The sequence below is a fragment of the Lissotriton vulgaris genome, chromosome 5, assembly GCF_964263255.1.
Source record: "Lissotriton vulgaris chromosome 5, aLisVul1.2, whole genome shotgun sequence".
NCBI lineage: Eukaryota > Metazoa > Chordata > Amphibia > Caudata > Salamandridae > Lissotriton > Lissotriton vulgaris.
Genome location: NC_141693.1, coordinates 36,896,437 through 36,911,678, shown reverse-complemented (window position 1 = coordinate 36,911,678; position 15,242 = coordinate 36,896,437). Strand labels below are relative to the sequence as shown.

The window sequence follows — 15,242 nt, the reverse complement described above, 5'->3', positions numbered from 1 at the left end:
TCAGTGATGTCATTTGAGATGTCATCAGTGATGTCACTGACCATGTCATGAATGATGTAATATGTGACATCATCAGCAGTGGATTGCGGGTGCGCCAAATATAGTTAGTACAACTAACTATATAGGAGCAATTTCAATGGTTTTGTATGAGTGAAATGTCCAGCTAACTATAGCACCCCGAAAACTTATAGTTTTTTGAGTGAATTTTAAAGGTTTTTTAAATGCTAATTCCTAACTATATAAGGTCGGAAACCTATAGTTTTTTCAGTGAACATGACCTGATGTACTTAACATGATGTGGTTACTACTGATATAAAACTTGGTGAAGTAAAAACTAATATTCCATATTTGTAAGAAGGTGGTGCAAAGTCGAATAAGCCATTGGAGGCAAATTCGAATGTGGAAGTACAACAGCATCACAGATATAGGCCATCTACGGGAAGATGTGCAGGTTAAACTACAGACCCATCCATAGATGAAAGACACTCAATGGGGAACAATCTGCAAAGTCCAAGTACAAGTAGTCTGGGACTACAAAGTCCTAATGAATGAGAACGTAAGATCACTAAGGCCCGACGGCAGAGCCTGCAAATTTCAAGAGAATGATGATCTACTTATCCTGTTCCCAGAGACCCATCAGGCCATAAGCTTAGGTGAAATGGAACTGCTGGAACCCTGCTGCAGGGTGTTGTGTACAGTGACATACTGCCACTCCAATGGGTCAAAAGTCCTCTTCAAAATTGTATAATAAATACAACTAATTTGCCTTATAGTGAACCAATGTTTTGATGTTGTGGTTTTCTTGGTGTGCTAGTATCCCATCCCTGTGATGATGCCGTTTGTGAAGTTGTCTAAGCAGACAGTGAGCAGATGTGCAAGCCCAGGGGCTACTGCCTGTCTTTCAGCAGATGTATGTAAGGAAGAGGTTGATTTCATTTTGGATAACAAATGGTGGTGGGTGAAGGGCACTTGTAGCAGCGGCCACAGTCATGTCCCACGCGTCCACGATGCCAATGTCCAGATCCTGCAGCAGGGTGTTCAAGATTTGATAATGAATGTATCCATTGTAGTCACTCATAACTTCCAAATCATTACTTTCAAAAGAAGTATTCTCAGTTTTGAGGATGACTTTCGTCTCTGGGCTTCTTAGAAGAAGTTGCTGTATGGCTCTGCGGATGTTGATCGCTCGTCGAATATAGATGTGCAGAGGGAATGGTCTGAAATGTGCTCCAACTGTAAAAGCAATGACTGTATGCTTATTCCCTCCTATATGAGCAATCTGTTCAGGGAGAGTCTTGTCACCTATCAATGCCAATGTATAAAAATCACTGAATATGAATGGAATCCCATGTTTCTGAAACCAGATTTTGATGTTTCTCTCAGTGTCCACATTTAGACGAGGTTTTTCCCAGTCATAGCCGTGGAGGTCAAGATCCTTGAGATCTGAAATGTGAAAACAAAACATTCTTACAGTATAACTTCTGTAGATTAAATGGCCGTCTGGGATGGGAAACAAGGTGTTAGACCTTTAGAAAGAAAGATAGCTGAATGGTTAAAACACATTGTTTCAATCTATAAACCATGTGGAATCAAAGCACTTCTGAAAGGTCTGTTTATTAATAAGCAATATCAACTTTGTTTTATGTAGTGCTTTGTAACATATTTATGCCTTTTCTAAGCACTGTAAAGAGTAGGTGGTATCATTGCTCAAGTAATGTTATTTTATTTATCAACCTACACAAGGAAGAATGCTGAGACTTCTTTCCCAGGATATTATACTCTAAACTTATAGCATGCTGCATTTTGTCAGCAGCAATTGTTTAACTCACTTAGCTATCTTGCTGGATTGTGACATCATTATGCTCTCTGTTTATGTTGTTGTGTAAATATACTTAACAAATTTGTGTGATACGCTGACGTTAATAAATATCGTACAGAGTAGAGGTCGGGAAATGCAGCCAGGAAGGATGTGGCTTTCTTCCCTGTATACATTTATGTATGTCCCACTGGAATATATTCTAAAAGCAGCAATCATTAATTTTAAAATCATTAACTACCTGTTAAGTTCCACTGAAGCAACTGTGAGATCAAAGGGAAAAGTCTGTAGCCCACCATCCCACACCCATCACACCATTGTGCCCTCTCAGAGCACTGTCCACTGTAGTCCATGTGAGAGATAAACAGTACCTACTGCATGTCCATGTGCCATCACCAGGCTATTCTCATCCATGACCCATGGCTAGAAGAGATGTGTCCGATTCATATCTGTTATCCAACACCACTGTCCACTCCTGCATCCACCAGGCTATGATCTATCAAGACCCTAGAAGAAAGGAGACATAGCCCTTTCATAGCCTCCTTCACATCAACGAACACGACCAAGCCATGTGCTCTGATGTCCGTGCGAGAAAAGTTTATGGCTCTTCTATACCCTTTTATGTCCGTGGGAAAACAGTCATGACACCTCCATACTCTCCCATGTCCATGGGAGTAAAGTGTCATGACACCTCTAGAGCCTCTCATGTCCAGGGGAGAGGGATCATGGCACCTCCATACCCTCTCATGTTAGAAAAGAGTGATAATACCTCTATACCCTCTCATGTTCATGGGAGAACAATGTCATGAGATCTCTATATTGTAGGAGGCTGACTCTCTACACAGTGCACTAAAATGAAGTAGAGTATGGAGAGACTACAGTGGACCCCTCACTGGTGCACAGAGGTTAAAGTAGACAATTCTAATGCTCTTTTTGTGGTAGTGTGGGCGAGGAGTTAGGCTTATTAGAGGGTAGTATGAAGCATTTGTTGTATTCACAGAAGCAATAAATGAGACACACACTCATGGATAAATCTGCAACCAATTCATGAAAATTAGCAATGATTATTATGTATATTTTAAGACCAAGAACTTTGATCCATAGTAAGTACTTAAATTTGTTACGATTTTTAAGAGTTCTTAAAATATATAATTTTTGTGCATGATTACGCACCATTGAAGTAAATAGAGAAAAGCAGAAAAATGCATAGAAAATCAGGCAATACTTTCACAAAGTTCCCCTTCTTTTTTCAGGTCGACAGAGGGGCCAGGTCCAAAGTTCCAGCATCAGAAGGTCAGGAGTGTCCTGTATTCGGCTGGGAGCAGGATGCTGAAGGTGCTGTTAGCTGGTGCGCTATGACTGAGGGTCCCCTGGAAAGACACTGCACAGGAGGACTTAGAGATATGTCTGGTGGGTCCCACTGGAGGGAGGAGGTCACAAGGGTTGCAGGACCATGGGGCTTGGCTAGTTAATCGTTACCGGGGCCAGTGGGGACGGTTGTAGAGCAGATATGTCAGACGAACATTGTGCGTAGAGAAGTCCTTGCGGTCAGGAGCAGGCAACTTGGAGAGGCGATTTTAGGACAGCTGGGCCACTCAGGGTGTGGGTCTCAGGGGGCCTCATGTCCCTTGATGGGTGCTAATGTCTGGTATCGGTGGAATCTGACACAGACTCTTCATCTCACTGTTTGCTGTTGGAGGTCCAGTAATCTAAGGTATTGGTACGGTGCAGCTCTGGCAGGTCCTGGTGTCTCTAAACTTGGGAAGGAGACAGATCTGTCCCTCTGGAGCTGGTGTACCTCTTCTGGTGTGGTAATGAGTCAAAGTCCTCGGGGAGCAGCACATCCACAAACCAACCTCAGTGGGATTGGTGCCTGTGGTGTGCAGGGGAGTGATAACTTCACTCCAAGGGAGATTTTTGGTGTTTTTTGAAGACTGGAGGAGTTCCAGGGTTCTTGGAGTCCTCACAGGTTTAGGGCGACACGGCACACCATGACTGTTGAAGTGCATTCCAGCCTGGAGGAGGTGTGAAGCAGGCATTGTTAATGGCCTCTGAGAGAGAAGGCTCTCACCCCATGAGGTTGGAAACATGTCTGGTGGTGGCAGATTGGCTATGACTAGTCAGATACCACACTAGTGCTTGGTAGGTTTTCTAGGGACCCTCTAAAGGGATCCTGTGTGTGTTCATTAATAAATCCCACACTGGCATCAGTGAGGATTTATTAAGACAATATGTTTGGTACCAAACATCTTAAGGTACAGTGAAGCCATCATGGAGCTAGGAAATTTGTAATGACAAGTATCCAGCCCATGCAATCTGCCTGGCTTCCCTGTGCACTTACAATATCAAAGGATGGCTCAACATATTATAGGGTCCTATTCGCTCATGCAGACAGCACCACACATGGGATATAGTAAACCGTGCCTTAGGGCTGTATGGTATACAGTAGGGGTGACTTACCTCTAGCGCATGCAGTGTGTGAGGGCAAGGCACACATGCCTGTGTGCCATTTTGACTCTTCAGATTTCTCTGTGCCAAGACATGCAGCACACAATGGTAGTGTGCATAGTCTTGGTGATGGGTCCCTGGGTGGCACAATTTGTGTTGTAGCCCCAGTGGGCCCTCTTCAGTGCCCATGTCCTAGGTACCAGGGGTACCATTTACTAGTTGCTTACAAAGGTGGCTGAAGTTATGCCAATCGTGGTACAGTTTTGGGAAAGGGATCAGACAATGGAAAACTGGTTAGCAGGGACCCGTGCACTTACAGTTTAAAATCACATCAGGCATCAAGCAAAAAGTGCGGGCTAATCTGCGAGTGCAACCTTTGTGGCATACAGGTGGTGAGCTTTGACCCAAGATTGAAGTGAAATTATTGGTCCAGAGGAGAACCCTTTATTCAGTGGGGTTCGAAACGCGTCAACCGATCTGGTTCCGGGTCACATAGAATATAAGACTGTAATCATGATTGTAAATAGCAAGAGGATTTTCCCTTAATCGGAATATCAAAAAACTGTAATTTTGTTAAAAACGTCCTTATTTTGTATTTCTGCAGTTGTGTTGACACCGGGACCTTTGTGTGTGTAAGTGTAGTGTGATGTGAATGTTTGGCCAAGAATGTGAGAAATGGATAGCGTGCCGTAATTTTTGTTTGGTAACAATTGCAGTGTTGATGTATGTATATAAATGTATATAGTCTGTATGTTTCATTGGTATTTCCATGCACAAATAATTATGTCAAAAATTCTGTGATGTTTAAAAAAGAGCAATAAAAGTGTATTTTTGCAAATTTGAAAGCAGGTTATTATGTTATGTTCATAACAACCATTCCCCCCCCCCCCACACAAAATAGCAGCTTAAGTGTTTGTTCTCAGTACTGGCATCTGTGTCGTTTGATTATATAGTGTGTGAGGGCAAGGCACACATGCCTGTGTGCCATTTTGACTCTTCAGATTTCTTTGTGCCAAGACATGCAGCACACAATGGTAGTGTGCATAGTCTTGGTGATGGGTCCCTGGGTGGCACAATTTGTGTTGTAGCCCCAGTGGGCCCTCTTCAGTGCCCATGTCCTAGGTACCAGGGGTACCATTTACTAGTGGCTTACAAAGGTGGCTGAAGTTATGCCAATCGTGGTACAGTTTTGGGAAAGGGATCAGACAATGGAAAACTGGTTAGCAGGGACCCGTGCACTTACAGTTTAAAATCACATCAGGCATCAAGCAAAAAGTGTGGGCTAATCATGTCCAAAAAGGCACTTTCCTGCATGACCCCCCCCACACCCCCAGACAAAAGCGGATGAAACCAACCTTTCCCTAGCAAGTCTTCAGTGTCTATGTTGAAGAACATAGAAAGGCCACCTGCATTGGCATGGTCATTCCCAGACTGTGTTCTACTACAAATTCCATTCCCTGTAGGGATATGGCCCACATTAACAATTTGGCATTTTCTCTTTCCATCTGCATAAGTCATCTGACAGGCCTGTGGTCAGTTTGTACAAGGAAGTGAGAACCAAACAGGTATGCTCTCAGCTTCTTCAGAGACCAAACCACAGCAAATGTTTCCCTCTCTATGGCGCTCGTATGCTGCTCTCTGTGGATAAGCCTCCTGCTTATGAGGGCAACAGGTTGCTCATGGCCATCATCATTGTTCTGGCATAAGACCACTCCTGTCTCATGTTCCGAGGCATCTGTCTGCACTATGAACTGCTTGGTGTAATATGAAGTTTTTAGAATGAGTGCTGAGCACATTGCTTCTTTCAGGGTATCAAATGCCTTTTGACAGCTCATTGTCCAGCTAAGTATTTTGGGCATTTTTTGGGAGGTCAATTTTGTGAGAGGAGCCACAATGGACTAGGGCTGGGCGGAAGTCGCGTAAGGGACTTTCGCGGAGAGGCACGGAGATTGAACCAATCTACGTGCCTCTCCGCAAATTTCCGTTACGTGACACCCGCCCGCCCGCCTCCCGCCCGCAGTATTCAACAGATTAAAGCCTAAAATAAAATTTAATAACACTTACCTTATCGCGGTGTCATCTTCCTGGTCTATCGTGCCTTCTTCTTGAAACCAGGAATGCGCATGAGCAGGCTCCCGCGCATGCGCAGTTTCATGAAGAAGGTGCGATAGACCAGGAAGATGACCCCGCGATAAGGTTAGTGTTATTAAATCTTATTTTAGGCTTTAATCTACTTAATATTTCCAGCGGGCGGCCAACTTCCGTTCCGCCCCCGAGTGTGCGGCGATTTGCCCCATATTTTTACGCCTTCTTTGCTGAAGGGGCAAATCTTCGCCCATTCCGTGGGCGGAACGGAAATGTCCACCCGCCCCCTGCAATGGACTCATATCACTGCACACACCTTCTGACTTGGGTCTTGGTGGTTGTAGCTTCCCAATCCAGAATAGTCAGGGTTTTAGGCTGTAGTGGCTCACATATACGACCTTGCCATGCCCTGTCTGGCACGTAAGTGCCTTAATAGTGAGGCCTGCATTCTGCAGAGTCTTCAGGACCTTTTGGAGGTGGATCAACTGATCCTGCCAGGTAGAGCTAAAGAAAGCATTATCATCTAGATATGCCGCATGAAAGGATTCCAAGCCACTAAGGACTTTGTTCGGCAGCCTCTTAAAGGTGGCAGAGGCATTCTTTAATCCAAAGGGCATCACAGTAAACTGGAAGTGCCCATCTGGGTCGAGAATGCTGATTTTTCTTTGGCTCCAGGGCTCAGACCAATCCGCCAATACCCTGATTTGAGATTAAAGGTACTCAATATTTGACTGCCCCCAACCTGTCAATTGGTTCATCCGCCCTAAGAATTATATGTGCATCCGTTCTTACGACTGCATTGAGACCCCAATAGTCCACACAAAACCTCATTTATTTATTTCCACCCTGGAAATGAGTCTTGGGGACTAAAACACTGAGCTGGTCCAGGGGCTCTTTGAGGGTTCAATGATACCCAATTCCAGCACCTTGCTTACCTCAGCTTTGATGCTTTCTTTGACATGATCAGACTGCTTGTAGATTTTGTTTTTGACAGGTAGGTTGTGTGAGAAGTTGACCTGGTATATGATGTCCACTAATTAAAGTGGGCACCTTGCACCAGTCCAAACGACCCTTATGATGTATGAGGTCAAAATTAAATGAAGGCGAACTACACAGTAGTTTAGGTAAAGGTCTATAGACAAGTTATAGCACACTAATGAAGATTAACTGGAAAACCACTTAAAAACCCACATGTAAAGGACTAATCACCAAATTACATCCAAAATATTTATTACATTTTTATTTATTAGTGAAGAATTTGTTTTGCAATTATTACTTGTATTTCATACTATTGTGTTTCCAAGATCTAATTCATTATTTACACAGCAACATAAATCTTCATTAAAACCATATGATAAACATACACTTTACATAAAACATAAAAGACGATAGAGGCAAAACAGTAAGAAGACACATGAACAACGATGGAGGCAAAGCGGTTGAAAAGGGCACTACGCGCGTTTCGGCTTGTAAGCCTCCATCAGGTGACCATCTATTGTGCTACAATTTAAAAAGAGGTGATTAGTCAAATATATACAGTGGGCATTATGAAAAAAGACAATAATCGATATAAACAAAAGTAATTTGGTAATTAGTCCTTTACATGTGGGTTTTTAAGAGGTTTTCCAGTTAATCTGGTGACTTGCAAGTACATCTACTGCAGGTTTGCTAGATGCATTTTTTTTTTTTTTTTTTTAAACTAGGGTCTCCAGTTCGGTGTCCAATTGTATTGCGATCAAAACACCAAGGGGCCTATTCACAGAACTAATCTGAGATAGAATCCTAAACTTACTACTTTTGGTATTCACAGTAGGCATTTAGTAGTAGTAAAGTTAGGATTCCTAACTTTACTACTACTAAATGCCTTTTGTGAATACCTAAAGTCGTAAAGTTAGAATTTTGTCGCAGTTTTGGGCTTGTTCGTCGGACGGCTGGGGCCCGTCAGATTTCCACACGCATAAAATCCACCCACACAGCGGGGAAATTTGAGCCGCAGCGAACGGGCTAAGCCATGTTCAGTGGTTAATGCTGCTTTGTAAATAAGGCGAAGCGTCTATCGCCACCACAACGTCCTGAAAAGTGGCTTTGTGATGGCGATAGGGGCTTAATATAATGTCCCTAAGTCCCAAAATGACTTGAGACCCAGATTAGACATAATGTCCATGAAATCACTAGTCAAGTTGGCGGTTCCCGCTTTCTGTGATTTCTCGGCCACCACAAGTGACCAGTATTTTCTTTTCTCATCACAGCCTTTGGTGGGAAAGCAGATATATCCGGATGATCCCACAGATCATAAAGCCCTAGCGAGTACAAAGCTGACTTCATCTTTCTGAGCCATAAGATTTTGATAAATGGGTTGTCCTTCAGGACATCCTTTAGGCTTTCGGCGTAGTAGACAAGTTCAGGAGTGGTGAACACACATCTCCAATACATCAAGGGACGCAATCAGATTTTATCTGAGACCTTAATGACACCCAGGCCACTAAGCAGTGGATATTTTGAGGTACTAACTGGAAGGGATGCAAGATTCCTAAGGAATGTGTTCTCAGTTCTTATGAGGACGTCATGTTTTGAGAACCCCCACAGTTCAGCCCCATGCAGGGCTGATCGCAGGCCCTTGGCCTCGTAGATATGAAGTGCAGGGGAAATGGGTTTGGTATGTACTGTCGAAAGCTCCTTAAGTTTTACACCTGAAATCTGCTTGAGCTTAGTAGTTGCCTTGTTGATATGGAGAGGCCAAGACATGCCCTCTGCAAATGTGACCCTCAAGTATGTGAAAGAATCAACCTTCTCCAGGGGAACTCCCCCCGAAACTAAACTACAGTTAAAAGATCTGTGCTGGCTAAAAAACATCACCTTAGTTTTAAAGGTGTTGATTTCCAAGCCCTGATCATCACAGAACTCGTTAAAGTAGCTCGGGAGTTTCTGGAATCTTGGAAATCAACAAGGTGTCAACCTTTGTATAAAAGAATCAGAGTTTTGAGACCAGCCCAAGATGGAGCATCTGCTTCCACTTTGACAAAAAGGGAACAATGTCATTAATAAAAGGTGAAACCAGGTTAGGAGCCAGGACACAGCCCCGCCGAACACCTTTACGCACTGGTATTCTTTCTGTCAGCTGGGCCTTGTCCACAGCGCATACATGCATAATTATCTTTGTGGCAGCAAATTAAAAGGGATAAAGTTTGCCAGGACACTCCAGAGTCTGGGTCTTGGAATCAAATCAAAAGTCTATTTTAAGTCGACAAAAGCGACATAAAGGCGGCCCCCACTAATCAAAACAGTTCTCCAATAGATTAGTACAAACCGATAGCCCTGGTCAATGGCTGAGACCCTGGAGCGAAAACCTGCTTGAAATTGTCTAAGATTGTTGCTCTCCTCAATCCAGTTTTGTATTTTATAGAGAAGGCAACGGTCAAAGGTTCTCTCTGTAGCGCCCTTCCTGTAACACAACGCAGCACAGCATTTTTGGGCACTGCATTGGGGATAGACCTCAGATGACGCTATGAGAGAATACCGGTAATACCACTGAGACTCACCGTACACTCTCACACTGCTTCAAGGAGACTGGCTCCCTAAATTTTTTTTTCCACAAATACACGAAGGGGAGATTTACTAAGATTTTGCGCTGTTTGCATCACTAAAATGATGCAAATCGGCGCAAAATGTTTTTGCTCCAAGTTACTTTCCAGTGCTAAACTTGTTTAGCGCTGGAAATAACGCGGGGGCTGCACTGCGGTGTGGCACTTTTTTGTAAATCTCCCCCTTAGCATCCTATGTTCCTGTATCCAGTCATTGTGTTGTCACTTCCTTTTGCATTCTCTCCTACACTTGAAGGTGTGAAATACAGCTGCTGATATCAGGTACAGGCTGACATGGGACACACGGTGGCTGACAGCCCAGTACAGGCAGACAGGAGCTCTACAGCTGCTGGTATCGGGTACAGGCTGACATGGGACACACAGAGGCTGACAGCCCAGTACAGGCAGATAGGAGCTCTACAGCTGCTGGTAACAGGTACAGGCTGGCATGGGACACACAGAGGCTGACAGCCCAGTACAGGCAGACAGGAGCTCTACAGCTGCTGGTATCAGGTACAGGCTAACATGGGATACACCAGGCTGACAGCCCAGTACAGGCAGACAGGAGCTCTAAAGCTGCTGGTATCAGGTACAGGCTGACATGGGACACACAGAGGCTGACAGCCCAGTACAGGCAGACAGGAGCTCTACAGCTGCTGGTATCAGGTACAGGCTGACATGGGACACACAGAGGCTGACAGCCCAGTACAGGCAGATAGGAGCTCTAAAGCTGCTGGTATCAGGTACAGGCTGACATGGGACACACAGAGGCTGACAGCCCAGTACAGGCAGACAGGAGCTCTACAGCTGCTGGTATCAAGTACAGGCTGACATGGGACACACAGTGGCTGGTAGTCCAGTACAGGCAGAAAGGAGCTCTACAGCTGCTGGTATCAGGTACAGGCTGACGTGGGACACACAGAGGCTGACAGCCCAGTACAGGCAGACAGGAGCTCTACAGCTGCTGGTATCAGGTACAGGCTGACATGGGACACACAGAGGCTGACAGCCCAGTACAGGCAGACAGAAGCTCTACAGCTGCTGGTATCGGGTACAGGCTGACATGGGACACAAGGAGGCTGACAGCCCAGTACAGGCAGACAGGAGCTCTACAGCTGCTGGTATCAGGTACAGGCTGACATGGGACACACAGAGGCTGATAGTCCAGTACAGGCAGAAAGGAGCTATACAGCTGCTAGTTGTCTAGTGCAGCATAACATGTTGCACCCCCCTGCTGATAGCCCAGTGCAGGATGCATGAGATATGCAGGTTTTAGCAATTTGGCGCAGTTTGACGTAGAGCGCTGATGGTCTAGTACAGTCCGACACGTGAAATACAAATAATGGCAGGCCAGTATAGGTTCACATGGAACACAAAGACGCTTATGATCTGCTACAGATTGACATGGGATGTACAGCTGATGTACAGCTCCTGATCGTATAGTACAGGCGGATTTGGTGCATGCAGCTGATGCTGTGAGGGTGACTTACTTTTAAGAGTGTTGGTGAAGTAAGCATTCCACTGCGCCATGGTGGAGTCCCCGATGAGGTGGAGGGATTTCCCCTTCAGACAGCTGTTAATCTCATCCGGTGACTGGAACCTGTTCATGCTGCAGGAGACTGGGTGCCAGATGTTTTGGAGGTAGTACCCACTGGGCAAATGATGCTTCATCCCTGTCTTGCACTTCTGCTTCGCAGGTTCGCTTCTATCTGAAAATTCAAAGGGTGTCAATATAAAGGCCAAATGGAGAGGACAGATAGAGAGATCTGTAAACAAAGAGAAATGACCTCAACATTTACACACAGTATCAGATCGATAAAGGACTGCTCAGACTAAGGGCTCGATTACGATGCGGAAATAATTCTGACTGAATCGGTCCAGGAATGGTTTCCGACCGACTCGGATTGGGAGAGTCCAACTGACCGATTACAATGTATCCGGATGTTTCCAGATGCGATTCGGTCGGACTCCCAGTAACTTCAATGGGAGCCTATGTCCCAACCGAATGACAAGGCTCCCCTTGAAGAAAGGGGTGGATGTGAAAATCAGGGAACCTTGTGGCGGGCACCCCAGGTTGCCCGCCACACTGTGCATGCTTGGATCGGGTCGATACGGCTGTCCGAATGGTGCATGGTACTTGCTCTTTGGGTAGCTGGGTCCATTGCGCTCCATGATTCGCTCCGGGCGAGTCGTATGGACAGATTCGGGTGCGGAAACAATTTGGTTGGCGCGGACGCGATCTTCGCATCGTCTTTGGTCGTCCGGAATGGAGTACGATTCAGGTGGAAAAAGTGGCTCTGAATCAGATTTGGTCGTTCTGGATCCCGTCAGGAGCCCTTCCGACCAAGATCATAATCGGGCCCTAAGTATAGATGCAAAACTGTGCAGATAAAATGATAATGTTAGAAAACTACAGTCGTTGTGAAAGTGTCATGCCCTCAGCTAGGTAGCAAAGTAAAGACTTCAACCACAGAGGTAGCACATTAAGACCTGAAACTGTACAGGTGGCAGAATGAAGATGTGAAACTGTCCAGAGAGCCAGAGAGACCCCTGAACCTTTGTAGACAGCAATACAGACACGTGAAATGTACACACCATAGCAGAACAGCAGAACGCCCTGCATCATTGTTTATGGGCAGGAAGGTGTCCCTTCCTGCACATAAACAATGATTTAAAAAATGCCCAATGCTGCACACACAGGACTTACAAATCACCATTTGTGATTGTTTATGAGCAGGAAGGGACACCCTTCTGCACATAGACAATTATTCCCCCCAACACAGGCACTCTTGCACAACGGTGCAAGGGTGCCTACGTTGGCACTAGGCAGCTTGATTTAGCGCCGGCGCTAGGGGAAATGCCGGGGTGCACCGTATCTTTGTAAATACGGCGCATCCCTGTGTTTACTGAATGGTGGAGCATGGCGCAAGCATTTCTTAACTCCACACTCCGTCATTCTGTTGTACATATGCCCCATAAAGTCATATTAGGGAAGTATTAGGCTCCACCACCTGACGAGTGGGTGGAGACATATTACTGCTCTCTTTAGGACGTAATATGTGAAAATGGTGAAAAGCCAAAAAGTGTTATCACTAGATGTAATACTAAATCTGCCCTTGAGTACATGTATGCATGTTTATTTACCTCTACGAATCAGGACCAATGTTCTTTGTCTACTCTGCTTCTCCAAAATACTTTCTAATGGTGCAAAGAATTTGCATAATTTGCACACTTGTAATTACATGAACTTTTAAAAAAAATGACACATAATTATGTGAAATACAAAAAATGTAGTACTATTTTAAAAAGCACATGAAAAACGAGCTGGTCGTTTGCCTTGTTCTGTGCATTTATGGTTACTGTTTGCAATGAATACCAAATAATGATGCAACATGGCACAATAGCTAAGTTTTGGGAATTGTGTAGGCGCAGAATTTTTAATTCTGTTCACAAAACTGGAGGAATTTGCCTACTCTTTAACAGGAAAATTCAGCCAATCACTGCATGGAGGAACTTTTTTCAAATTCAGTCAATGTGATGACAACGGCAAAAATGCAAGCCTCCAGGAATCAAGTTGGCAAGGGCCAGCATGATTTGGCGTCTCCTATCACAGTTTATAGTCTCTAGGAAGCCTTCCGGCGCAACTTTGTAACGTGAGAGGGCACCGGAGCGGTCGCGGTCAGCGGGCTGCTTCTCAACTAGATTTTTTACTCGAACTGCAGCAAAATCAACTCAAATGGCTGCACACTCTTGCCACGCCGTGTTGCCATTTGCGCTGATTTGTCAGCGTATAATGCGCTACTGGTGCTAAACTGCAGCCCAATGTCCTTTTTTACACCCATTGGCAGTACTCCACAGAATCTTGCAGAGTTTTTAAGTAACCCAGCGGAAAGCTGTGAAGGAAATTCCGCAAGTTCCGCGTATCCCTAGAATTCTCCATAACAAGCATAATGCCACCTTACCAAACCATGTGAGATTATGCCAGTGTAAAGGTTATTTCACCCTGGGTATATCATATCCTGCAGACACTGTTGCTCGAATTCACAAAGAAAAGGTAAACGTACACTTTTGATTAAGTTTAGGAATTTTGCAATTCACAAAGCAATTTTACGAGTAGTATCTGTGCGACTGTCTGTCTCCCCAGTTGTAAAGATCCACCATTATGCACATGCACTAACTCAGATCTTGTGAGCTTGGGCTCTACTCCTCCTTTGTTTTGACAGACTCCTTAAGTAATCATACATATATTCACTGTGTTCAGTTAAAATGATTAGACTGGACACAACAATTAACTAGGACTATGTTATTTCATTACGTTGGCTGCGATGGACTTGCGTTTTCAGCAGGGGATGAACTATGGTGTTCTGAGCCCTGCCTCTGATCTACATATTAAAATAACTTTGTCTGAAAACAAGAGGATGGGACAGCAGGGCCAGCTAGAAAGAATGCATTGTGCGGTATGAAATCCAGTTTAGAGGCCAGTTGCTACTGAAGAAATGACATAAATGTGGGGTCAGTACACTACAACTCAGTGCTCCTCTTTGTGGCCTCACCATTCACTCCAAACTGTACTGTACTAAACAAGCACTTTCTGCTCCCAATTCTCTCCTGTGTACCCACAACAGGTCCTTAATAGTGCCTTAAAATTCATTAAAAAAGAGAAAACAACAGTGGTAGATTCCCAAAAGGACAGCACCTAGTCAAATATTCTCCAGGGAATATCACCCTCTAGTACATGGGGCAATTTGTGTGCACACTTCAAAAACACCCACTGTCACAATGCAGGTTCAAAACATGAACTATCACAAGATTTGAGAAAAGGCCAAGGTGCACCACTTCAACATTTAGAGGAACTAATATATTCAATGAGGTAAACAGTAATGATCACATCAACGAAGTTTTTCTTCATATAATCTTGAGAGTTCTTTATTTAGTTCCGATGGTAAGAAAAAAATTTATACAGGATCTACAGCCGACGCGTTTCGTCCACAAGGGACTTCTTCAGGGCAGGATAGTCAAATGGCGATGATGTCCCTGGTTCCTGGACCGTTGGGAAGGGATGTGTATATATGCCCATGTAGTTATGTTAATCGTCCGATAGTATCACGTATATTTGGAACTCTATCCAATTGAATGAACGGCGTTAGAGATTCAACTGTTATCAAGTCACACCAATGATATCAGGTGTTTCAATGTCTTGTGTTCAAGCCACATCCAAAAATGAGGACAATAATCCAATAGTAATGGAACCAGGGTAGATAGGTAATGGGGATCTCCGTTCAATATCTACTATGATCTTTTCTTTATAGGCG

At 44.4% G+C, this 15,242-nt stretch overlaps 1 protein-coding gene across 2 annotated transcripts in view; it reads right to left on the bottom strand.

Moving 5' to 3' along the window:
* Positions 1-268: 268 nt before the first annotated feature.
* The window catches only part of LOC147710065 (NXPE family member 4-like), a 249,187-nt gene continuing 234,213 nt past the window's right edge, over positions 269-15,242 (bottom strand). For both annotated transcript variants that reach the window (XM_086920719.1, XM_086920720.1), the window contains exons 5-6: positions 11,421-11,639; positions 269-1,443 (exon numbers count right to left, since the gene is read on the bottom strand). In XM_086920719.1, coding sequence (XP_086776845.1) covers positions 902-1,443; positions 11,421-11,639 — 761 coding nt within the window. In that variant the 3' untranslated portion in view covers positions 269-901. The remainder of the gene's footprint in view (positions 1,444-11,420; positions 11,640-15,242) is intronic.